Source organism: Polistes dominula, unplaced genomic scaffold (genome assembly GCF_049000335.1).
Source record: "Polistes dominula isolate Pdom_NZ unplaced genomic scaffold, Pdom_raw_medaka contig_31, whole genome shotgun sequence".
Lineage (NCBI taxonomy): Eukaryota > Metazoa > Arthropoda > Insecta > Hymenoptera > Vespidae > Polistes > Polistes dominula.
The window spans coordinates 5,081,217-5,108,601 of NW_028300925.1; the positions used below are offsets into that span (position 1 = coordinate 5,081,217).

General features: G+C 32.1%; 2 protein-coding genes across 7 annotated transcripts in view; one reads left to right on the forward strand and one right to left on the reverse strand.

Annotated features, from left to right (window-relative positions):
* The first annotated feature begins 193 nt into the window (after nucleotides 1-193).
* Nucleotides 194-21,417, forward strand: cnn (phosphodiesterase 4D interacting protein centrosomin). 6 transcript variants are annotated; one of them, XM_089171265.1, is made up of 17 exons: nucleotides 1,884-2,268; nucleotides 2,618-3,583; nucleotides 7,893-7,948; nucleotides 12,053-12,282; nucleotides 12,485-12,656; nucleotides 12,788-12,927; nucleotides 13,351-13,761; nucleotides 13,854-14,087; nucleotides 14,184-14,534; nucleotides 17,323-17,430; nucleotides 17,546-18,805; nucleotides 18,891-19,178; nucleotides 19,269-19,493; nucleotides 19,586-19,789; nucleotides 19,872-20,103; nucleotides 20,228-20,251; nucleotides 20,519-21,417. In XM_089171265.1, the coding sequence occupies exons 2-17, from the start codon at nucleotides 3,456-3,458 to the stop codon at nucleotides 20,728-20,730; spliced, it is 4,275 nt and encodes a 1,424-aa protein (XP_089027391.1). In that variant the 5' UTR covers nucleotides 1,884-2,268; nucleotides 2,618-3,455; the 3' UTR covers nucleotides 20,731-21,417. The 6 variants fall into 6 exon arrangements, with proteins under 6 accessions (XP_015190026.1, XP_015190024.1, XP_089027391.1 ...); XM_015334540.2 differs by lacking the exons at nucleotides 1,884-2,268; nucleotides 2,618-3,583 and adding an exon at nucleotides 194-351; XM_015334537.2 differs by having other exon boundaries at nucleotides 1,884-3,583.
* Nucleotides 21,418-21,748: 331 nt separating this feature from the next.
* The window catches only part of Lim3 (Lim3 homeobox protein), a 39,188-nt gene continuing 33,551 nt past the window's right edge, over nucleotides 21,749-27,385 (reverse strand). The window contains exons 5-7 of the mRNA XM_015334545.2: nucleotides 26,690-26,856; nucleotides 25,416-25,631; nucleotides 21,749-25,304 (exon numbers count right to left, since the gene is read on the reverse strand). Of these exons, the coding sequence (XP_015190031.1) occupies nucleotides 25,126-25,304; nucleotides 25,416-25,631; nucleotides 26,690-26,856 (562 nt within the window). The 3' untranslated portion in view covers nucleotides 21,749-25,125. The remainder of the gene's footprint in view (nucleotides 25,305-25,415; nucleotides 25,632-26,689; nucleotides 26,857-27,385) is intronic.

Below are 27,385 nucleotides of genomic sequence, written 5' to 3' on the forward strand. Positions count from 1 at the left end.
AAAGATTGTTTAAAGAATTATGATTTACACTTTAGAATAATTAAATAGTATAATAATTTATATCTACAAAATTTTATTAAATATTTGAATTTATATATTTGAAATTATTCAAATAAATTCTCATAGAATTTGAAGTTCCTTAAGATTGGTAGCCCTGTATCTGAGTATCTTTGTTACCGCGTCTGTGCATAAGATTACCGCACAGTAAACTATTGTTTTAAAATTTGACGGTTTAAGAAATTTAAGTTCTCTATTTATTTAAAAGTTCTTCATGAAATTATATACCAAAATATAAAAAAAAATGGCTAAAATTCTCGACGACACTGCTGCCATAATGCATTATTTTGATACGTGAGTAGATATAGTTTTTCAATTGTTTTATTATGTCAACATTCATTGTATGAATGGTCTTATTTCGTTTTCAATTACACATGTGACATTTAAATTTACAAAAACTATTTGTTGTATATGTAATATATGTGACATTAATTAGAAAAGGAATTGAATTGGTTAGTGGAGTTGAATTAGGAAGTGAGTTTGTTAGGAAAATATGTTATACTATTGAAAAATATATATTAATAAATTATTTTGTAGGATAATAAAATAGTTAGATGAAAAATATTTGTTTATATATTATAAGAGAAGAGGTGAAAGATAAAAAAAGCATGTTACACTTAGAAGATTACAAAATATCTTCTATATGCTGACAACGTTTATTACTATATAAATACATTTGTGTGACCAATATAAAAACTTAAAATATTGATACATACACTGTTATTCGCTTACAAGGTCTCTTTTGTAGTTAATAAGTCTTGAATTTATTGATCACTTGCATTAACGCTTGTTATCAATCTTAAAAAGGCTATAGGTCATTCTTCGATACAGTGCTTTTTTAATCTCTTCTATATAAGTCAATTGAATTTTTATCGAAATCATTTTTTAATATGAGACTCTTCTTTCAATAAATGTTAAAAATAACTTGTGTAATTCTAAACAACGCTTTACAAATCCTTATTAATTTCTACAAATTCTCTTTACAAAGTGATTTTTACTTGTTGCTATTATTGTGGGATTCAGACAGAGAGAAATATAAAACTGATGATGATATAATATAGTTTATTAAATTATGATGATGTTGAGCGTTATTTACAAAAGGTTTACAAAAAAGTGGTGTGGTTACAAAAATACAGAATACAAAAGAACTATGAATATAAGACCGACTGACTGACTAATAAACTGATAAACTGATTGATAAAATACGCAGACGAATATAATAGACTGAAAGTATAATTATTAAACTGAGAACTAAGGACTAATACAGACGGATATATGGATGTGCAGATTGATACAGATTAAGAACTGATAGACTAAGGAACTCGAATACTAAAGACTCTCACATATTTATATCATAAATGAGTAAATCCCTTTGGAGAGGGAAGGAGATTTGAATATTATTTTTATCGTCTACGATAGTGTATTTAAACAAGAAATAAAATAAAGAAAGAACTACATATTAATTATATCGCCGATATTATAAAAAATAGATATGATCCTCTGAATAATATTAATATCTTTAAGAGCCAATAGTGTTTATAAGTTAGACCATAATTTATTTTATCTGGAATTATTGTATTATCATTTCTATTTTTTCTTGTTGTTATTTTATTTCTAATTCAAGAGATTCCTTCTGAAGAGTTTTATTCTTCTCTCTTTAATTTTCTTTTTCTCTTTCTTTCTTTCTTTCTTTCTCTCTCTCTCTCTCTCTCTTTCCCCCTTTTCCCTATGTCATCTCCCTACGTGTTTCCAGTTTTTGCCCCCACTTTTCCTACACTGCTCAGTATCACCACGCCGCTTCTGGACCAGTCGCATTTCGTACGTCGTACGAACGAGTTTAGTATCAACGTGTTTATTCGTGTTTTATCTTTATCTGTAGTGTATTTTCGGGTAGAGATAGAGAAAGAGAGAGAGAGAGAGAGAGAGAGAGAGAGAGAAAGATTAAAGAGAAAATAAGTAGAAAATAACATAAAAAAAAGTAAACGAAACAACAACAGAAAAAGATACAACGCTTTGAAGATCTAATTCGTGAACTAGAATAATTGATGATTGAAAAATATGGACATAAAATTGGTGTTATCGTTATTATCGCGATGAACATTATAATTCGTCGTACGAGAATGGCACATAAAACTTTGTCAGTGAAGAAGAGATCGTTCTTCTTTAGGAGGATCATTAGGAAAAACAAATCATTTGTGACAAGTGTTTGACGTAATAATATCTTTTTGACGCGATTCGTCAAAATCTCGAACCTATTTTCGTGCATTTTTTTTCGTCTTCTTTTCGTTGTTGACATTTTTTTCTTAACCTTTGGACGTTTCTCTTAATTTCCCCCTCTCTTCTGTCCTTCAACCCTTCCCTCACTTTTTCACTGCCATCAGAAACAAATCAGCGAAAGAAGAATTGGGCGCGCGACCCTAAAGCGGATTAATTTTCGTTTTATTGTGGATTTTATACTTTACTACCCCCTTTTCTCTCCGCCCCTTTTTATATGTATATATATATATATATTTTTTTTTCGTTTTGTTATATATTGCTGTTAAACTTACGAACTTAATAGATAAAACGCGCGAGTTTAACGAAACGGTGGAGAGGGCTGTTTAAAGTGCGGGAGCATATATGTGTTCGTGTGTGATTGTGATACTATAAAAATACGTGTGGAATAATTTGTGAACCATTTAAAGAATTATATCTAAAGGAGAAAATTATCTCGATTGAACGGGTCCAGCGACGACGTAACATGTTGAATGAAATCGTCCATGTTTTAATTGAACAACTTTAAATTAACGAATACTAGATAGGACACTGAATTTTTGTCTTCTTTATAAATGATTTCTCTTTGTTCCTTCTTTTTTTTTCATTTGATGTACGTAATCAATAAAATAAAAACACGTAGGACGACAAATGATCGCGATATTTCATAGTTGCGCGTTGAAAGAGTAGGGACACAAAGAAAAAAAAGAAGAAAAAAAAAGACATTTTCACGACGTAAATTCCATATCATTCATAATTTATACGTACGCGTGTACGTGCGAAATTGTGATTTTAAACGAGACTGATTGACTTATTTTATCACTTAGAAAATTGTTTCAAATTATTATATTAGATTGTTAAAGTATAAGACGTTCAATATTAAGTATAAACGATTTATCGACATATATATATATATATATTTTTGTTGTTATTGCGTGTTCTCTTGTGTGAATGTGTTATCAAGAATACGGTGTACATATATAAATGTATAGACTTATATAAATATATGTGAATATACATATATTTTATTATAAAAATAATAGATATAGATAGTTTGAACATTATACTTTTTATACGTGAATACGAGAAGCGCACGGAAACGGTGTGATTATTCTTATTGTTGTTATTATTATATATTGTTATCAATGTTATCAAAAGCACATCAACGTAAAATGTTTCTCGGTGGTTACGTCTACGGTAATCAAAACCAGAACAATCAACCTTCTTCAGCTAGGGGCAGCATTTGGGGTAGTGCTTATAGTCCATTTCGAAAGTAAGTTGGTAATATATTCAAAAATAATATGCCACATGTATGTTTATCATTTTTATAGACGAACAATACAAATGTTCCAGTGTAGATATTTATTATAAAGAGGATTATATATTTAATTAATTTAAAACATATGTTCTTAATTAGTATCTGTTTCGAAACAGATTGAATTGTTTGTTTCAAATTTTCTAAATCTCAAGAAAAAAGTGCTTTATCGTTTGTATGTTTTTTTGTTTGGTTATCAATTTCAGTACGTTCGTTTTTTATTTTTTCTAGAAATTTGTTTATTGATAATATAGTAAATCCGGTGATCACTTAAATACGTATATCGTTTCTTTGAACATAGTATTAAAGTATTATTGCAGTTATTGTCACGAGAATAATCATTACGCTCGTTTAAACACCCACGCAATGAAAGATACGAATTCAGAGAGTTTCGAGTTGGTATAGAACGAAGAATGAATCGAGAAAACGAAGTTAATTGTTTAACTCGAATGATAATTCGTTTAACGACCTGATAATTAAAAAGACTTTGCATATGCACCGTTGACCTGCATCTCTTCATCATAATGTACTCGTCCAACGAAGTGCGAAAGAAACTTACTGCATTAGAGTGTATATAATTATATAAATTATATATGTATCAGTCGGAAATAGGCGAACAGTAGGAGTTAAACAAATTAGAAATTGTTAAACTTTTCATGAATCATTTTTTTTCAAGACGTTCTTCTTTTCCACTTTGATTTTTTGTTTTTGTGTTTCCGTTGTTTACTCGTCTTCATTATTTCGTGTAAGCGATTTATCGATACTATGACTTATTTTCACAATAGAGATACAATCATCCTTAACCTTGTAGGTACGGCTGAATTCTGTTTCGTTCACTACGCGAGTCATTGAAATAAAGTATTTGATGATTAAAAATTATAATTTTTCTTAAGAATATAATGCACATACTATAACTTTGACAATTTACTTTAATTATTAATAATATGTTCTGAAAGATGACATCTGCGAAAACCCACTATAGTGGCGCATCGTGCCGAAGAGGTTAAAGATATATTTCGATACACTTATCGAATTTGTGAATATATATGTAGATATATATATATATATATATATATATATATATATATATATATATATATATATATTTGCTTAACTCGTTTATTTACTTTAACGATAAATAATCTATGTTGAGAGTAAAATAATTTTTAAATATCCTTTTAACGATGTGACACCTTAAATGTCAATAGAAATTACATATTCCAAAAGTTATATTAATAATGGGGTCGGTGTGTTGTGTGTTAACAACAGCATCGTGGTCCATGGCACAATTCTCTCTCTCTCTCTCTCTCTCTCTCTCTCTCCCTCTTTCTCTTTCTCTTCTCTCACTGTATTGATTTCTTGCTTTTACTACCCTCCATCTTGTCAGATGATGGACCTTCGTTGCATTTCGCGGGTAACACGAATTTCTTTTTTATTTTTCTTATTATTTTTTTAAAATGTATGACTTGATCATAAATAAAAAGATAAATAAAAAAATGATAAATATTTAAGTTCATTGAGAAATTGAAGAGAAACATTTGGGCGTTGTTTACCAAAAAGCAGGATACATTTTTTACGCATCTTTAAAACGCATCTCTCTGTTGTGAGAGATGCGGAAAAAGAAAGAAAGAGAAATAGAGAAAGGGAGAGAGAGAGAGAGAGAAAGATAAAAACACAGGAAACGACGGTAGAGGAAGGTAGAGGAAAGTTAGGGTTCGAAAGGGCAGACGCTAACATTAAATGTGCACAGGGCGAGCTATTTTTAAAATCCCCGTTCGTTGTTACTTTCAAAGGAGTGCGACAACACATCTTTATTTTTCGAGAAAATACGCGTTGAAAACAATTTGAATGTCGCGTGAACTATTGGCTGTTTATTACTATATGGAATAATTATATATGTATTTGAGAAATTCGTTTGATGTTTGCTAAAATCATAAAGAACACATTTTTAATTAATAATAATGATCATATTTTTTGTATTTATTTGATGCATATATATTATACTTTTTAATTATTTGTTTGTACTTGTAAATATTATAGTTTAACCCTTAACGTGCTCCGTAGCGTAAATGTTTTTAAGCTTTATGTTTAAGATGCTACGGTATCTTCGATTGATAATTGTTATCTGTAGTTAAAACGTGCTCATGCATTATTTAAGAAAGCACAGAAAAATAAAAAAACAAAATTTGATAAATTCGATAAGTAAATATTTAAAAATAATACAAGCAGTGGTACAAATATTTGCGGAGTGTTCTAAGGATTAAAATTTGGTTTGTGTTTACGATGACGTAATATGGACACGTAATGTGCCCATAGTCCAAGTAGATAGAATGGAAAGTTATGGGAAAATTACTATTACCCAACGTGATAAATGACACGTAATCACTAAGAAGCTTTTTTGTTTCTTATGCACTTATGTGAAATGTACATAGATAACTTTATTTTGGTTTTTTTGAATAAAATATAGAGGGAAGATACATGTATCTTTTTTTCTATGACGTATTTTTTGTACTCTATTTTAGTTTCAAATATTGTTGAATGCAAGTAAGAATTTATTATTAGTTAGAAAGTGTTATAATTTTTATTTTTTCATTAGCTGATTATCCTCTATTTTTGACAAGCATAGAAAACAAGATTAAACTTTATCGTACTTCTTCATTATTTTTAACTTGGCGTTTTACCAAATGAAATTCACATATTCCGATATTTTTCTTCGAGCTCTGACAAGCCATTCGTTTCTTACTGGCATAGAGTCAGAAAATCATTATCCATCTGTACTAAAAGAAATCGAATGTTTCGAGTTTGGATAAGAAATTATTTATATCTTGTAGACGTTAAGTCTTATAATGTTACATATTTTAATTTCATTTATTTAATTTTCTGTTATATTTAATTTCTCATTTCTTGTGTGAAATCCGATCTTGATTTTAATTAAACAAAACCTTGCGATCTTTCCGATTTGTATTGAAAGTCCCCTCCCCCTCATCTCCAGTGATACTAAATGGTTAGTATCAATGAACCAATATGATTAATATATTTCCTTCCCCCTTTGTTCCCCCAAAAGGGCATATTAAATATATACCTTATACCCTTATATATACTTTATATATATATCCTTCTGTATCTGCGTCTGTCTGTCCATCTGTTGTTTTTATTCTCTCTGCATCCTAAAATCTTTTCGATTATTGGAATTGGAGATTAAACTTTTAATACATCTATTTGTCTTTTGCAATGTAAATATAACTAATTATTATCGAAAAACCTTAGCACTTTTTTTATCACATTCGGTAGGTAAAGTTTTTCAATGTTGTGCCGAAGATTTTCGAAATGACGTTGCATTCCCAAGAAAATCAACTAACTAGCTGGTCGACAGAGAACTGAGCTTAGGTGATGATACGTTAGGTCGCACGTTAATTACTTACTTTTGGATTTTAGCACGAATAGCACGTGTGTGTGTGTATCTACTACACCACCGAAATAGGTTTTGGATGAAATCTAAATTAAAGCTTTCTGGAAGTCCAGCGTTTCCTTATTGCTTTTAATGTAGTTGGCGATTGCTAGAGGACCCTACAGACTACTTCTGACTCGTCGCGTTCTCACGACATTAATTTCATACATATATAGCTTGAAGTAGAAGTTTAATGGCTAACCGTCATCATCATTCCTACTTGGTGATCACTGTGTTAACTAGGATTAGATAATCGATCGAGTAGAATTTTGTTCCAACGGTGAGAAAAATAAAAGTTGATCTTGTACTTGATTCAGCCGTGTTATCCCTTTTTCTTTTGAAATAGGACCTTCGAAATAGAAGATAGAAAGAGACCGAGATACTTTCTTCAATTTGGTCCTTTTGAAAGTTCTGTCCGATTCTATTACACGCGTACGTACGTGTCGTCTATTTCCCCGTCAACGGCACATGCCGACAATCCGTTTTCGGTTCTATTCCGAAAATAGACAGGCTTTGATTCGGCGCTATAGATCCCTAGCTCTTTATTTTCAGAAGGGAAAACATGAAAAGTCAACCAGCAATGTCCTCTTGCGTTCATGTTTTATTACGTGACCGTGTCTGATTCAGATGACACTTATTTAAAGAATGTCATTTTGTTTTTTAATTCTACTCGATCAGAGGTACGCGTAGATACCTGATCAGAACTGAGCGCCAGGTACGATTAAAACGAATGAAATTAAATCATGAGAAGGGATAGGTTATACACGTTGAACTCTCCTTTAATTCTTATCTATTTATTGTATTTTTTGTTTGTTTCAGTACCAACATGCCCCTGCAGGACATCACGATGAGCACAACTTTACCATTTGTAAATGGTAAGTATTGCAATATCACGTTAACGATTAAACGATTATCGATAAGATTTCTTGACCAATCTCGTTTCTCATGGTCTCACTGGAGACCAAAAACCGGATATGAGTTTACGGTCTGTAAACGAATAAAACAAACGATTTTGCTAAACGATCTTGCTAACGTATTACTTTAATAATCGTTATGGTTTATCGATATAATTATGTTACTTATCGTTATGTATATCTTCAATGATAGAGATCGAATTCTTTTAATAATGTACTCAGTGATATATTACAGATGACAATAGGATGATCAATTATCTTTCTCTTCCCTCTTAACACACCCATCTTATTGCTCATTTCCGACGTAATTGACCCTTCATTGAGGTGTGTAACGATGTACCAGTCTATAAGCTACTTATTTTTCACGACTCGTTGATGATAATCACACGTGATGACATAATTATGTCTTTATAGATATTTATATTTTATCTAATAATAATTATTATACGTGATATATAGGAAATCAATGAAAGAGTTGTTAGTTGAGTTATATTAGGAAGACCTATCTTCTTCTTCTTCTTCTTCTTCTTTTACGGTTGAATTATTTTTTTATTAATATCTACGACGATAAAGACGACGTCAACGACGACGATGAACATAACATTGCGTCTAGTCGTCTTAGCCAATGTACTCGACGGAGAACGGTGAGAATACTCACCTAATTGTACTCATCAAGATGAAAGAGAGGACAACGAACTTACTTGCCTAGTGGGCTTTTGCTTGCACACCGGCTGAATCTGGTGTATCTACGGTATGGCGTAAATTTGGCCCTTACTAGATGAATCTGTGCCAAATGTGTCGTTTCTTCTTTTGAGAAGGCTCGGTGCCGATAATATTTACGCGGTCTAACCGTCTACTTTAACAATCGTATAGCCTTTCTACTCACTCAAGTCTCTCTTTTATATCTTTACGTTTCTAGTCTTATAAATATTTATACTTAGGGGGAGGGCATGGGGGTGGATTGGATAGGTGGTGAATAGAGGTGGGCTGATTCGAATCGATCTATCTTTGATTTAGAATTATTTAACTTTCATTTTTTCCTATTTAAACGTTCGAGTTTACGGAACACGTAAACGATTTATACGCAAGCATATATATATATATATATATATATTTATATAGAGGTTTCGCATTCGCAATCGTTTTGTTTAAATGAGAGCGCCGTGTTTCATCAACCAATCGGAAATACGACGCAGAGAGAGAGAGAGAGGTCTTTGATTAATTTCGATCGCGAGAACACTATCAGGAATTTAGGACACCTGTCCCACGGCGCCAAGCTAGCGTCGTCTATGGCATCAAACGGCGAACTCAATTTTCATTCGGTGATAAGATTGGATTCAAATTTGCCAAGTCAGTTTAAAGAAAATAAAAAAAAGAAACAAAATGTTAATATGTAAGTATTACTACATTGCAAAGTGACGATCATTCGCCTTGTCGAAATTCGTTCATCGCGATCTCGGATTACAGGAAGCAGTGATCCATTTATTTTGGCGGTTCACAAACGTTTTAAGCGGTTAGTAAAGAAGTGGGAGGACGTCGCGACGCCTCGCGTATTTATTTCTGTAACAACATACACTATGCTTTGCGGTGATGATGGTCGCCTGCGTTATTCCACGTTATTATGTACATTATACATATATTTACATTGCGACGTAAAATTTTTGACTAGGATTTACGAAAACATTTCCTCCCTCCTCTCTCTCTCACGAAAGAGAGAATATGATGAGAACGAAACGATAAATTGTTCTCCATTGAACGGACAGGATATTAGAATAAAATGTTATCTACGAGAAATCCATTAAATTTTATTGATCGCATTAGAAGAAATATATTTCAGAAAAGAAAAACGAGAGAAGAAGAATATCGCGATTATATTTTGAAAATTCAACAAATTCAGGAATCTATGCTTAAATCCCATAGAATTATTTTGAGAATGAGAGAAAAAGAGAATCGAGTTGAAACGATACTAAACAATCCTATTCTCAATATACGTCGTAGTAAAATGCGTGCTAAAATTCTGATCGCCTCGGAATAAGTCGTAAAGTTATTATTTTTAACCACAGAGAACTACTGTCCAGCCGGTAGTCGTAGAAAATCAACAGCTAACATTGCTGGTGCCTGCTGTTTTGTGTAGCTGCTGCTGCTGCTGCTGCTGCGTAGCTTAAGCTTTTCTTGGGAAAAGAGATGAGGTTCTAGTAAAAAAGGGGTGGAACGCGATCGGAAAGTCTAGCATGGCTGCATGCTAAGATGATTTCCACGGTTTTATTGCGGGTAGGTCAGGCCAGATTGGAGAATTGCCCGCCAAAATAGACTGTTCAAACCGTTCCGGCCTAAATGTGTCATCTATAAATACGAGAGCCCGGTTGGTACAAGAGAGTGAAAGAGAAAGAAAAAGAGAGAGAGGGAGAGAATAAGAGAGTGAGAGAGTGCCTCGTACGCATCGATACACTTGCAGAGAAATTATCTGAAGTATAATTCGCATATATTCATGAGTCATACGTCGTTTCCCTGCACCCTAGACACCTTGTCCCTCGAGTTTCTTCATCTTCTTCTTCTTCTTCATATTCTTTTCACTCTTTTAATTTTGTCTTTTTCGTTTTCTTTCATCATTTAGTTCTTTTTTTATTTTTTTCAACGTCTGCGAAAGAAACTTGTAAGCCGTCACTGTCGTTGACCGTTTCGTCGTCGCTTTTATATTATTAGACTCCCTCGATAACACCTCTCGAAGAATCATAGGGATTTATTTCCTCCCCCTAATCTTTTTATTTCTCTTTCTCTTTCTTTTTTAGCATTCAAGGCAAAGAGAGACAACGACCATCACCAACGAATAGATGATATTTTTTTTTTTATAAATGTCGCGCAAATGTCGTCAGAATTGAACTTAAAATCAAGGATTTTATGAGTCCTCGAGGGACAGATGTTACCACAACAAATATGGCGTCGTTCTTTCTCGAAAGTAAATTCACAGAAATGTATTTAGTTTTCTCGAAAATTTCTTGAAGATAATATCTACGTATGCATAAATGTGGTATACCAGTGCATATAGATATTATACTTTCAAGCGAATTCGTTAGACTATTAGATAAGTTAGAAGCTTTTAAGAGCTAGAAATTCGTACGTGCTTCTTCGAACACGTAACCTTCAAAAGCTTAAACGTCTTCTAACCGATGCGAATATATAGATTCAAAATATAATTTTAACCGCAGGTTGGTTGTGTTACGACGCAACCTTTGGCTAACAAAGACGATCGTCCGTCGTTTCAGTTCCGATTCGTCTTGTCGATCGGACTTATTCTTCTTCTTCTTCTCCTCTCTTTTATCGCTTCCCTTCACCCTTTGTTTTTATTCTTCTCGAAAAGAAAGAAACAAATAAGAAAAAATATATGTGAGCAGCAAATCAAATTCGCGCGTAAGAAGATAATCAAAGTGATATCGTGTGACGTAGATGTGTAAAAAGAAAAGAAGAAAAAAAAACCTAAAAAGAAAGAGAGAGAAAAAAAGTATTTCGATTAGGTGTTCCGTTCTTGTGGCATGGGATGTAGTAGGTCAAGGTTAGATCTTCCGTCGATCTCGCAAAACAACGAGGATAGACCCATCAGGATCGAGATTAAATTCGGTACGATAATAAATAATCGATTTAAAATGCTGATCGAATTTTTAATCGATGACAAAATTTATTTGTCCGCCTTGAGAGACGGTCGGACGTACTCACGCAAGCCCACGCAGGCGCGATCGAGAATTATATTCGATCATCGAGATATAATAACCAAGAATAAATAAAAAAAAAAAAAGGAATAAAATTGCAATGGCGTTTTCCGTCCTTATGACGGAATAACGAAGGATCGTGAGTTAGTATAAGATCGTAAGTTTGGAAAATTGTAGTCTGAGAAAGCTTTGAAATGATCGTTATCGAATGAAAGATCTATTTCGATCGATTTTGGGATTTATACATGTATTTACACACGTGTATAATTAAAAATGATACGTTTAAGTTTTATCATTGAGTGCATCAATAACAGAGTGTTTCCTTCAATGTATTAATTTGTTGTTCATCGCGTTGTTGCAGGTACAAATTCAAAGTCATCTGGTAAAAATTCTCCTGTTAGCGGTGTCGTCGAAGGTGTACCAGGGATGGCATCCGCAGGGGTTGGAAGAACGATGAAGGAATACGAAGATCAGCTCGGTGCTTTAAAGAAAGAGAACTTCAATCTTAAATTGCGAATATATTTTCTCGAAGAACGTATGGGGATTACTTCCGCCGACGAGGATGCGATTAAAAAGAACATCGAGTTAAAGGTCACTATCCGAGTGCCAAGTAGTAGTCAGTCGTTCATCGATCATTGAACCCGCGTTCGTTTTTTTGTATGTTATAATAATATATAGAGTTAGTAATAGTAGTAATTATTGTATCGTTGATATTGAAAAAGATCGATAATGTTATCTATTCATGTGTCATATGTAACTAACAGAAAATATTGAACGGTGACACGGTGTTTAGGTAGAAGTTGAGTCGCTTAGGAAGGAGTTGGCAGAGAAGCAGGAACTTCTTAGCCAAGCGGCTAAGGCATTCGAGTTGATTGAGGAACAAAAGGAGGTCTCCTCGCGGAATCAAACACAATATGAGCAATCTCTTGAAAAGGAGCGTGAAAGGATCTTGCAATTGGAAAAAGGTCGGTAATGCTATTAAATTATTATTTATGTTTATCCTTATAAAAAGAGAATTGTAGTAACTTAATTCCTTCAGTTATTTTATTGTTATTATTATATTTTTATTTCTTTTTTTCTTATTATCTTTTCTCAGAACTCGAGGAATATCGGGAAAGAGCAACTACTGATGCTTCCATTTTTTACAAAGAAGCATTTGGTGTTACGCCAGAGAAAGCTTTAGAAAATGAAAAACTTCACCAAATGGAAGAACTCGTTGAATCGCTCGAGGCTGAGGTAAGTATTATTTAAAATCGTTTAAATTATCTACGACGAGAAAAGAATATTATAATTTTTCAATTTGCTTCTTCCTAACTTACTCGCAGTAAACAAACGGCAATGGTAACGGTCTCACTTTCCTTTTGTTACCACAAATAAGATTACCACAGTTCGATAAGATGACAGTTAGAAAGAATTAATCAGTATGCTGTACTCGTTGAAGAGATAGCAAACGCGTCTCTACGGAAGAAATATTTTTTAATGAACATTTATCATTTTTTTCTTTATTTTCTTTGTTTTAAGATAATTAGTATCATTTATTTGTTCAACGAGTTTTTTTAAAGAATAAAACTAGTGAATTTCCATTAATCGTTCGTGTAAATTTTCCGATTGATTATCAAATTAGTTTAATAAAATCATACTAATTATTATCTTCTTCAGGTAAGACAATTAAGTGATAGCTTAGAAAAAGAACGTGAATGGGCTCAAGAATTGGAAAGCGAAAGGGATGAATATAGAGATCGTTTTGAAGCTGCAATACAAATGAGAGAAAATTTGGTTACCGAAAGGCTACGAGATATCGATGAATTGAGAGAACAAGTTCGAGAATTGGAGGATCAAATTTTTAAAAAAGATACTATCATTCAGCAATATAAAAGTGAAATAAGTGAAAAAGATAGGGCGATAAAGGAGAAGAACACGTTACTGGAAGAAAAGTGTAGGGCGTATGAAGATATATGTTCAGTTTCTGATAGAAGAAAAAAACAGATTGATCATTTGAAAACGTCCGTAAAAGCACGAGACGATGCTCTGACTGATCTAAATAATAAACATCGTACTCTTTTATCTCAGGTAAAGAAACATTTCTCCTAAAAAAATTCGAAGGCGTTTGAGTTAAAACGTAGAACAACATTTATTCTTACATTCGGTTATTTCTCTTCCAGTTTGAAAACGGCTATACAAAACGATCACCGGTAAGCAGCCCCTCGACAGTAAATCCATTTATAGAATCCATGTCGCCAAGGATGGCACAAAAACTAACTTGTCTGCAGGGTTCAGCGAATAACGATAGCGCTGCGTTTGAACGGGAAGCAAACAAGGAAAGACTCATTAAAGTAAAGTCGCCTACAATCATGATGGCCAGTACGGATGAAAAGGAAACTAAAGAGTTGGCAAAGGTAATTTTCCATAAATTCTCAATAATTATCCATTTTTTTTCTTTCTTAGGTTTGCATCCATTTTGTTATTTGTACAAATGAATCCTCTATTGATAGGAATTGCAAGAAAAGGAACTAGAGTTGAAGCGACAGGAGGAAGAAAAAAAACAGTTGATCTTGAAATTGTGTAACGTGCAAAAGCAAGTTGAAGTTACGGATCAAAAATTCAAAAAGATGGAAGGTGAACATCAAAAGGCTGTTAAGATGATCCAAGGATTTATGGAGAGGCAACAACAGTTGGAAGATAGAATAGCAAGAAAAGAACGGAAGATAGAGGAATTGGAGGCTGAATTGAATAGGTCATCTGGATACGAGGATGTGAAAGCAAGAAGACGCGATGGATCTGCCAGAAAGGATTACGGTGTTGAAATTACTGAAAATCCAGAACGTGATGATAATAGCAATCAGGTCGATATTACAATTTATGGACTTTACTCGATTATCTCTACGTTTTTAAATAAACATCCCTTAGAGAAGAAATATTGACCTGCAAATCAAATTTAATTGAAATGTTACGAATTGTAATATTTCAATTAAATGATTTGCAGTTTAAAAATACGATATATTTGTCGTGTGGTATCAACACTTTGAAGTGAAATTGTTTATGAAACGTAGAGATATCATGTTAGAAGCAAGGATATATAATCACTATTTAAATTATAAAAACAAATGCATGACTTAGTACATCAAACTTTTTTGTTTCTTTCAGAATCACTGAATTTTACTTCTTCTACTTCTCCTTCTCTGCTTTATGCCATCACTACTAGCAATGCATGACAATTACTGCTATGAACATCATTCATTATCGCGACTGCCTTGCAGCATAAACAGGCAATAACGTATTTATTTAAATAAAAAAAATGCTTTTCAGTACTTATATATACATATATATAATATACATATATATATATTATATATAAATATATAGTCACATATAAATAATAAAGATGTAGTGGACATATTTTTGAATCTTTTTTAATACTTAACTTAGTTCATTAGTATTTTTGTAATTATTTTCTCTAGACTATTATATGTGACTATATTAATTTGAAGACTTAGCACTTTTCAAAGTATAATTATTTAATTTGATTAATACGTAATCATATTCTCGATAGATATTCAAGCGTTTTTTTTAATTTAAATGAATAGTTACATTCGAGAGTTTATATTTTAATCATCTTTAGTTCAAATGCGATTCTGACTTGTTTTATAGTTAAAAGTTCAAAGAAAAGTTCGTATTTATGAATGCGAACGAAAATATTACAGAAATAATGAAATCTTCATTTCTAATAACATTTGTGGGTTTCAATTAAATCTATTAGAACACACAAGAGAAATGCCAATACATTACATTGTAGATTTTTATTTCCGTCCGTTCGTGCATACTTAGATGTTCTTGTAAATAGCCGTTAATTTATTTTTGTCACATTAAAAATAGTACCCGAAATATCTTGTGTATTTTTTTTTGTCATTATATCTTTAAAAAATTTTTAATTGAAATTTTGCGTGTCGCAATAAAACAACAACAACAACAAAAATAATCGCATTTACGAGCTATATTACGTTATCTCTCATGATCATATAGCCCTTTGATTTATTCTATTATTTCTTTTTTCATTTTATTTTTCTGTAATGCACGCCTTCTTACGAACGTTATACTTCTTCAGCATGAATCTTACTTGGATATGTTTCTCGGTATATTGTTGATAATATAAAATGACGTAGCCGATTATTACGTTGTAATTATAAAGAAATAGAAATAGGAAAAAAAATATTTATTTTTACGAAATAACGAAATTTCCTTAAGAAATATTGCGTGGAATCACGTGATGTCCGGGCTTCATGGAATCTCGGTGATACCAAATTGAAAGCACGCATGCCGTCTAATAATAGTGATCGTATGTCCCAACATCTTGCAGTCCACGCTCGGCAGTGTTCGCACGAAAATTCATCTCGACTGGTTAATCACCATCGTGTGGTTTTCCTTTTAACGAACGAACGACCAATAAGAATTAAATTAATTAAAATTAAAAATATTCCGTACGGTTCGTTACGCGGTTCATCATTAACGCGTCGCGTGTCGTTGAAAAGAAAAAAATACCTTTTTTTTTAAAGAAAAAAAATATACAAAACTTTTGTTTTTACTCTCACGAAAAATTTATCGCATCTCGGAAAAAAAATCATATTAATTATTGTGACTATTATTAATTCGAGTTTAACAATAACAATCGTTCTTATTGGCACCATCACGTTTTGAAAATAAAAAAAAACGATAACGAAGTATACACAATACTACTACGGTCATTCACAGTGCTAATTACATTTTAGCGCTCGCGTTGAATAACCACTTGGGATTCGATCTTTTCCTCTTTTCCTATTTTATTTTATTTTATTTTATTATTTATTTCTCTTTATTTGTTTAATGTTCTTGATTGTCCATTCTATCTTTGACGAATTCGAAAGTTAAACTTAGTACGCGTAAAACATGTTCTCCTGTTTGTGTGCCTCAATGCGGATGGAGGTAGGTGTATCACGATATCAAAAATAGATTGATATCGTCCAAGATAGGGATTAATTATATCGAAAATATTAATCTTATTTTTATGTTTTTTTTTTTTTTTTTTTTTTTACGTATACCCAGATTTTCTCTTATTGTTTTTTTATTTTTTATTTTTTTTCAGCGAATATGTTTTAAAGTGCACATCAGACAGGATACTTGTTATACATTTGTACAAGGGAAAAAAAAATGATAGAAAATATTTGAAATTATATTAATTTTAATTAATATGAAGGTAGAATTTAGATATCGAGTTATTTCGACGAGGACAATCGATAGGAATTACAAATTGAATCTTTTTCTTTTAGGGCCCAGCCGTTATCACGATTGTTCCCCCGCGCTCTTGGCCAAAGAAAATGAAAAATTAATTATCGTTGAAAAATCAAATTCCAGTAGTCGTCTATGTCCTCCAATTTTTGTTATAATATAATGATAATCATCCAATAAAAAATAGAGAATTTTTAATTTTCGTGACCAATCTTATCCTCAATTGCATATACAAACTGTAGCTCGCATTTCTTTTTGTAACATTTATATATCTGTAATTAAATTTGTTGTGTTTTATCAATAAAAATGAATTCCTTTCTATATCGATCTGTTTGAGTTTTATTCACGATGAATATACTTTTCTATGTGCAGCAACGGTTTGAAGAAATGGAAGCCAAAATAAACGACCTGCGAGATCAGATAGAGACAATCAAGGAGGAGAAACATCGTCTGGAAAAGCAAATACAGGTTGAATCAGAGGTATGATCATTTTTATATTTTATTTTGGCTATTCTTCAATGCTTCCTCGAGATATTTTTATCCTCCTTATTCTCTGAAATAATTAATAAATCGAATAAATATTTTTATTTCACAGGAGTTACAGGAACGACTCAACGACAAAGATCAACGAATAGAATTTTTAGAAATAGAGAAGAATACGATGAAAGAAGAGTTACAAGACAAGATCACTGAACTTGATAAGTTGAAACAAGCGACTGTGGAAATTCCCACCAACGAATTTTTTGAGTCTTCGGAATATAAAAAATTAATTCAAGAACTAGATCTACGTAACGCGGAAATCGTTGAGAAAAATCAGAAAATCGAGCAGTTAAGCAAGGAGTTGCAAGTGAAGACACATAATCTTCAAAAATTGGTGAATACCGAGTTATGGAGTAAAAACAAAGAAATCGCCAAGCTACATAATCATATGACGGCAAACAATCAATTGGATAGAAGTAGAAGCAAAACTGATATTCCTCAAGAAAGTGCTAGTACACATTTTGCAACTCTTATTAAGGAATTAAGTGACATTGGCATTAAAGTATCTTTTACCAACGAAATCATTCAATTAAATTACGTGAATGGAAACGAGTCGATAGACGTTAAAACAATGACAGAATATATTCAAACATTGGTTGAAAAGAAAAACGAATTGGAGAAAGAAGTGGATTATCTTAATTGGTTGAAACTTGTCACAAAACCCGACATAAAAGCAGAAATTGATGAATGTGAGAATGAAAGTGAAAGAACGAGAAAATATTGCGAATTGTTACGCGCTCATTTAAAGGATCTCGTTAAATTAATGAAGGACATTCTGAAGAACGCGAATCATCTTGATACGATTAATAGTAACCATAATCAAATCGTATTGGACGTGCTCCTTAGTTCGAATATATTTTCCGATGAGTTTGCACAAGTTCTCGAAGAGATGACCAAGCACGTTGTGATCTTTGGTAATAATAAAAATGCGATTGAAAATAACGAGAAAACAGACAATGCTGTGAAAAAAAGTTATTCCGAAAATATTTTGGATTTACCGAAAAATCATACGACTACTCAATCAGATTCGGAAGCTTTCTCGGAACCTGATAGAATAGTATCTATGGCTAGAATCGGTTTACAAGAAACTCAACACAAATCTATTAATCGTTCAAGATTTAGCAAACATACGAAAACGTTTAGCGACTCGGAGGATTCGATGGATTATATCCCATATCATAAAACTTATCAAGATGATTTACATGATCTGGACGCGAATAATCATATACAGGAACTGAAAGAAACAAATAATCTTTTATATTCTGAATTGAGTGCTCTTAGAAACGATCTTAATACAAAAATTTCCTATGATATCGTATGTAACTTTTCTTTCTCTATTTTTTTGTCTTTATTATTATAGTTTCATGCTAAATTTATGAGTATCTTTGTTTTACTTTTAGGTATTCGATGAAAAGTTGGTACCGCTCATTTTGAAACTTGAAAAGTCACAAAAAGTTTGCGAGAGATTGCAATCGTCTTTAGACAAGAGAATACATGAGTGCCATGCTTTGAGAAAAGAGAGTAAACAGAACAGTATACGTAAAGCACAACTTGAGAAAAAAATAGTAGAAGTGGAGAGTATGGTCGCTGAAATGAGTAAACAAAAATCTGAACTTCTGCAGTATAAAGAAAACACAGAGAAGAAGACAGCTGAGATGTTAATGGTTCTTAAGAAAGAAAACGAGAGAGTAAATATTATTTTCTTTTTTTTTTTCAGTTAATTTTAGTCTTAAATGATTTAACTTTACTGTAACACTTTTTTTTTTTATATACTTTAGTTGAGATCCAAAATCAGAACAATGGAAGAAGATAGCGAAACTGCCAAAGCAAAAATATCAGCCTTAACAAAAGAGTTGGATCATCTTACACTCTTACATAGTCAAATTCTCGTCGAAAATACAAAATTAACTAATGAGAAATTAAGACTTGAACAAGAAGTACGAAAAACTGATAACAGATACGATGTGTCTGTTCGTTTATTGCAAGATAAATTTAATAAAGAGGTAAGAAAGACACTCATTGAATTATTTATTTCCTATTTTTATTTGTAATGATAATATACAACAGAACACATATATGATTTTCTTTTCTGTAGATCTCAGATTTGAATCAAATAAATGATTCCCATAGAGCAAGAGTTGAAGAACTCGAAGCTACAAATAAAGAACTTCGAAGACACGTTGCTGTTTGTGAAGCAAGCGATTCTGCACCAAGCTCGAGTGGGGTTTCTTCGATACCAACTGATTCCACATTAAAACAAGCATGTGACGAAATTATTCAAGAATACCAAAATTATAATGTAAGTGTTTACTAATGCTCTTTTAAGAAGAACAAATAAAAGTTTGATGAATTATGATTAACATACCTTATAATTTTGACAGGCCTCGCAATATTGGCATCCAATAAATTATCAAACTCTCGGTGGACGAAGTAAATCCAGTTGTTCGCCTGATCTAGGCATTGAAAGTGATGCAACAATTAACACAATAAGACCACTACAAGATACTTTGAAGATTACCGAGTCAATGACCAATTTACTCAGCGATGAAGATAATGGTAATAGGAATGCTGCTGCTCGAGAGGTAGACAGTGATAGTCCATTGCCAATTGAAGGTACGTTTTAATTCATTTGATTTTATCTTTAAAATTTTCTATATACTCTTAAACGGAGTATAACATCGTTTGCAAATATTTAATGAACAATTTCTTCACTAATTATATCTTATTGCTTTTATAGCAATTTTTGCTGGACATAAATATAGTATGTATCTCTGATAAACAATTTAATTATTGTGCTTTTTAATCTGTCTAATTTAGTTTAGATAAAAGTTAGTCATTTTAGTGCTTATTTTTTTTTTATATCTTTAGCATTTTCTATATTTTGATTCATTAATTCAATGTGATTCAGAATATAGTATTTTTGCTTATATTTAAAAAATATTTTATGCGACTTCCGCTTATACCATCTATATAAGCTTATTTTAAGTTCAAAAATTTGAGATCATAAATTTATCGTTAAATTTTATAGGTCTTGATGAAATAGAAACACTTAAACAAGAAAATGAAACGCTGAAACGAAGGTTAATGAAAACAAGAAGAGCTCTTGAAGATACTTTTCAACACTTGTCAACATCGAACAAGAACAAGAAGAATGTAGAAAAGGCAATCACCAAACAATTGATGATTACGAAAAGTATATTAAAGAAAACAAGAACTTACGATGAACCATTTGAGAACTGATATGAACAAAAATATATACAAAGACCGAATTGAATTAAATATGTCTGTAGAAGAGAAAGCAGATACAAAATGGACAAGGTTTTGTTTAACCAATTTGCGTTAATCTTTGAATTGTCCACATACACACAACACACAAAAACATCGTGTTCAATTTTAATTGTTACATATTTTAGAATCCAACTGCTATACTATTCTACAGACTTATATTGTTAATTTTTTTAATAATGAAACATTTCGAAGTGACACGTGTAAATGTTACGAATATTACTAACAGCGATATTCTATCATTGTAATTTTTGTAAAACACAAAAAAAAGAAACAAAAAAATAAGTATTTTCTTACTACAACGAAATGTTTTCGAGGAAACGAAAAAATGAAAAAACCATTTATGTGCTTTTTAAAATACGCGACTGTATAATACGATATTTGTATATACTTATGTAGAAAGATTGCACGTAAAACATTGTATAAATCCATTTTGATTTATACTTTAGTGATTTCTTTCTTTTTTTTTTTACATGTTAAGTTCTTAGCAAGAAACTTATTCTTTTTTCAATTAATTATTTTATCGATTACATGAAATCACACGCGCGAAAATTCAAAAAGGTGTGTTGTATCATTATACGGCATTTGTACATAGAGTCTTCATAAATAATAAAGTGCCATTAATATTTGCGGTTTGAAATATTTTCTTATTTCGTTATTTTTAGACGTATTTATATTCCTATTCTTTATTTTCTAATTTCTCTTTACACAGAAAAAATGTTATACTAAATTTATAATTAATGGACAAATACTTCGTCGAGATCGACTTTGGTGCTTCTCTCATTACCCCGAAACAGTTCTGGTATACGAATAAAATACGAATTAACATAGATTATGATAAATTTTTATTATCACTTGATGACTAGATAATAATATAAAGATCCGTAATAACCGATTTCGGTGAAGTTGCGAACTGCGATAATTACACGCATGTTTTTTGTCCGTCAAGTTCGATGAGGAGCACAAAATCAGTTTTCTTTTTCTTTTCTTTTCTTTTCTTTTCATATTGTACAACATTTCACTCTTTCTTAGTCGTTTAATATAATATCTTTCTTAACGCATTTTTTCATGTTATTTATTTTTTCTTTTGTTTCTCATGATAATTGAATTTGTAGGCAGAATGATTAGGAAGAAGAGGGGTATACGTATATACAATTCTACAGTGACACTTTTCCATTAGCACGCTGCTATATATGATCAAGAACTGTAATCAAAGTCTCATGACCATTACGATGAGTGCATTTTTATCTTTTTCTTTCTTTTCTTTTCTTTTTTATTTTAACGAACCAAGAAGATGAACGACGAACCAAATAGAAGACAGTTATACGTAAGATAAAAGAAGATCCCGGTTAGATTTTTCGAGATCGATTGATCGTTCCATGAACTCTCTACGTATGTATCTTGAATATGTCTGTTCATTTTTTGGGATAAGATATCTTATCTTGTTCGAGTTATAAACGTAAATGGATTCACGATTTGTTATATATTTTAAAATCTATATACCAAATATATAATAATAATACTATATACACGTATGTAGAACATCGAACGAACTATTGCGATTAATATTAAAAACTGCTGTGTGTGTTTTTTTTTCCAGAGACCAATAAAACAAACGAATGAGAAAATCCATAGAGCAAATTCAGTATGATAGATACAAATCAATGAAGATTTTGTTTCGATTACAGTTCCTGCATGTAATATACGCGATTAAATGCTTCATTTTTTAATTGATACGAGACGCACGTATAATTATCATCGATTCATTTGTAGAAAAATCCGATGATGGTGCGGAGGAAGATCCCCATTTTTTATTTTTTATTCGCAACATTATCGCGTCTTATTCATATGCACATTAAATTTATCTGTTTCTTTTTATTCTTTCTTTCTTTCTTTCTTTCTTTCCTTCCTTCTTTCTTTCTTTCTTTTTCTCGAAGAACGCGTATACAAATTTCAATATAATAAGAAGGAACGAAAAAATATTAGTATCATTCGCCAGAGCTTTATTTTTCGACATTATTTGTAATCGATCGAAACTGGCACAAATATTTTGATCATTTACATATTTTCGATCTTCACTGTTCTATAATCTAAATGTAATTTTGATTATCATCATTTGTTTGACCTGTTTGTTCCAGTATGATCGATCGCAATTTTTCAGCGATCGAGTTCAATTTGATTTTATTCGGAATACCAACGAAGGGATCTGCATTATCGACTCTTGGATTTATAGTTTAGATAATTACTAAATAATTCATTGGGGAATGTATCCTTTGTACTGTTTTATGTGAATGAAATGATTAAACGTTCTGAACTTTTGTAACGTTGAAAAGATTAAAAGAGATAATCCGAATGGCGAAATAATTGTGATTATTGATTCTCAAAATAGCAAGTCTTTTGTAAAACCCATATCTTCACCTACAAATCATTTGTTACCATTGATTACAAATTCTTATAAGGATTAATACTTCAATTTTTTAATCAGACATCGATTTGTAGTATTTATTTTGTAAAGAAAATTATCGATCGTTTTGATACGACAAACGCGTATAGATAACTATACCTACTTTCTTTTTTTCTTTTAGAATTTAATCTTCTAGAATTTGCAATCAATGTATCTCTCGAAACGCAGTTTCAAACATTTCGATTTCCACTTACTTTTGCGATATTTTGTAAGAAAAATCAAAGTATCGATGTGCTAACTGATCATTAGCTCATGCCACTTAGAAATTCGTACAGAAGATTCAATAAACAAATTGAACACTTATACGTAAACACACGATATTAAATATAACAAGTAATTAAGTAAGTAAGTAAATAGATACTTCGGGGAAATGAAGACGTATTTACTAAGAAACGACTTGTACAAGGTAGGTAAAAGTATCGATCGTTTAACTCTTGATACAAATGTGAAATGTCATAATATTTTGTAAAATATATGATCCGATTAGTTTATCAGAAGTTAAAAACTCTTTTTCATAGTACATTTGTTGCCAAATGAATAGAAAATAAAAACGTTGAAAAAGATATTTGGACTATTTCATTTAGAAAGTAGTCATAATATACAATTATGCGAATTGTGTTGATTTCTTTTTCGAATCTACGATACTTCGAGCTACGCAAGAAATTCCACGAAAGCTGATTTCGATAGTTATACACGATCAATACCTTGAATGAGCAACCACTGCTCGATAACGATAGATAAATAGATACGTGCATGTTCGTCGTGTATATACGTTACTTACGCGACAGTTTTCATCGATGCTGGAATTTACAGATTACATCTCCCGAAATATTACGCCGAAATTCATTTATCACGAGTCGAATTTAATACCCACGATGAATCATATTTGATTTTCATCGTCCCGTCATTAGATCTTAAGCGATTGCTTGCTATTGGGTGCACTTCACTTTTTCGCAATTTTTTTTTTTTAAATGGGAAAAACCAACTTTAACACATCTTGAGATTGAGTTTGATTGATTGTGAGAGAGTCAAGCGATCGATCGCTAAGATTTCGTATTTCAGTTCCATTTCATTATTTTTTTTTTTGTTATTCTTTCTTTCTTTCTTTCATTTTAAGTACTTCGATGCTCTTATATTTTTAGATTTTATATATAAATAATACTTATGTAACGTCAATTATACACATGAAATAAGAGAACGTCGATCGCGATTATTATTATGATAAGTTGGTACAACCCATTGCTCTTCTCTTTTCACCATACAAAAAATGTCAATTATTTGTGCGCGAAACAACGGTTTAAAAGTTTATTAATTTGTTGCATCGTTCATGCGATGCTCTACTATGGACGAATACCAGAATCATAAAATCTCTTTAAATGTTTCTCAATTAAAAACCAAGTGATAATAGAGTATTAAATAAATAATTTGTAATGACAAAAAATCAATCACCGACCATAATATCTCTCGTTCTACAATAATTAAAACCATAGTTCAAATTTATGGTACGTCTTATAATTTTTGCATTATTCGCACGTCTTCTTCCAACTTGTTTTACATTTCCAAATCGTTAATTACCCTTTTTCGTATCAAAGCAATGTCAAATTTGGACATAAATGAATTTGAATAAATCGCAACGCGTATTTAATTGTCGTAAATGTAATGACATAAATGTGTAATCGGCTAGAACGACGATGACGACGACAACGACAACGACGACGACAATGACGATGAGTCTTTCCCTAATAGTAAGGGAATCCGTGAACACGGGATTCTTCTCATTCGTCATAAATCTCGATGAGAATTTGTGTCTGTCGTCAGGTAAATGTTGTTGTTCCATAGCGTTGCGTTATTTTAGACGGTATTCGATATCGTTCGGCTTTGGCGGGTTATGTGGCGTAGTGTGATTGGTGATGAGCATGCGAGGGTGGCTCTCCAAGCCAGGAATCCGGCGAGGGTGGAAAGTCGGGGTAACCACCACCGCCACCGCCACCACCACCACCACCACCCCCGCTCGATTCGTTGCTTAGATCCGATGCAGGTCCTGGTACCATGCCTCCTGGCCCTCCTATTTACAATTCAATAATTTTGTTAAATCTTATTCGAATCATATTAATATTACAATTAGATTCTTTTAAAGGATTTCGATGAAAAAAATAAAAATATAATTAATTCTTACCTAGTGTAGTGTATACTGAAAGACCTGCATCCGGTGGGTATGGAAATTGTGGTGGTAAGGACGGTGATCGAGATGTCGATAGATAAGGTGGTGTCGTTGCACCTAAATAACCACGAGGTGGTCCACCGCTACCACTGTTTCCACCACCACCTGGACTCGCACCTTCTCCGTCCAATCCCATATTAACAACAGTCCCGTAACTGTCGTTACTCAAATCTAAAATAACAGATTTATGTTATTTAGGGATAAGTACATGTGTATCTTTTTTATGTACTTTTTACCAATAGATCGACATTAGTATTATTACGTAAGGAAATTAGAGATACAGAGAGTTATCTGAAGTGAGCGTAAACGAGTGACCGAATCAAACAGAAGGCATTAGTCGTGACGATGAAAAAGATAAAACTTGTCTAGCATGATGAGCCTTGGTGATAATAATTCAACTCGTTCGAACAGCACCCGACGTTCGGCTTATGATAGATCGAGGGAAGATAAGCCGTGCCTCTTGATCGAAGATAATTCTTGTCCTACTAGGAATGCACGTGCCACCAATATCATTCCCACTTTCGCGACGTGGCAAACATGAAAGACATGGTTTCTAACGCGTTTAATTCAGAATGGATTGCCTTCTGAATTATAAACAGATTACTTGTGCTTGGACGCCTCGTGATGTCACGTTTTAATTTTATTATCTTTTCTCTGTCTTCAATCGTAGATCCTTTCGATCATCTTTATAACAATGTCGTCGTTTAAATAAATTCAATATCACATATATATATATATTATGTATTCGTATTCGAAAGAAAATTTTTCTTATTCGAAACAATTACACCGATTTCGAGTTGATTTGATTAAATATTTAACATAAAACTTGCGTAGGCTTTTTGGTGTACAGCTAATGGGGGATATAAATTCAAGGATAATCCGCAATCTTCCGAAAATCTCAGGTATAGCAAGCTAGCAGTTAGCCTTTGCAATCTCCTGAATATTTGAAGAAGATCGTCCTCTCCTCCCTTGTAGGTATCTTGCGAGCGATAAAGCGATTGCGGGAACGGAGTTTCGTGAGGCTCGTTTTATCCAACGAGTCTCGTCTTTTGCGTGGGACGAAGAAACGATTCTTTTTTTAGAGAACCCACGTAATTCGCGTGTTTTCGCGTATATAAATATATATTTAAATATAAATGAAGATATATATATATATATATATAAATTTTTGTTGTTTTTATTTGGATCTAGGAAAAACTAAGAAAGATGCATTGATAATTTGTACATACCGTGATGGCCAAAGGTCGAATCCAAATCAACTTTAAGTTCGTCCTTGTCAAGTAATTTGTCGTGCCTAGGCGAATGTCCACCCGCACTGGTACCTTTCATACTTCGGAAATACTGCGACCACCTTGTCCTACCAGCGTCCTTCTTCAGTCTCTTCTCCTTTGCCCTCCTTAACACGAATGATTCATTCTATTCCGATCTTGTTTCTATTTAATTATTTGACGAGAGAAAGAAAAATATAATAAAAACGAGAAGGATCGGTGCACTCTTAGAAAATGAATCACCGATTATATATTTTCTTCTAAGACTATTATCTAAAACTTGACGATTGTATAATCGGCACGCGTAGAAAATTTTTACAATTACGAATCTCGTTTTTCCTTATCGGTTTTATCGATTACGACGTCGATCTTAGAAAGCTGCAGAGGTAACTACTTAGTTAGTGTCATTTCTTCTCTCGATATTCTCCTCAAGATTTCTTCGAGTGTAAGGTGCGATAGAGAAATGTATAAAAAAAAAAGGCGAGATAAAATAATATTCTTAGATATAGCTCACCTACTTTTGTTACTTTGTACCGCGGTATCGCTCACACGTACTTCAAGCGATAATAATAACAGGCGAAAAAGAGAAAATAGTTTTATGATTGTAGAAATTCTAAAAAGATTATATTATTTTCTTAACTTTCTTTGTTAATTTTT

Bases quoted from the DNA above. Each gene is read 5' to 3' on its own strand.
- cnn (XM_015334537.2), top strand. From the start codon at position 3,456: ATGTTATCAAAAGCACATCAACGTAAAATGTTTCTCGGTGGTTACGTC. The intron at 12,283-12,484 runs GTCACTATCCGA...CACGGTGTTTAG, and splicing joins AAAAGAACATCGAGTTAAAG to GTAGAAGTTGAGTCGCTTAG. The intron at 12,928-13,350 runs GTAAGTATTATT...TATCTTCTTCAG, and splicing joins TTGAATCGCTCGAGGCTGAG to GTAAGACAATTAAGTGATAG.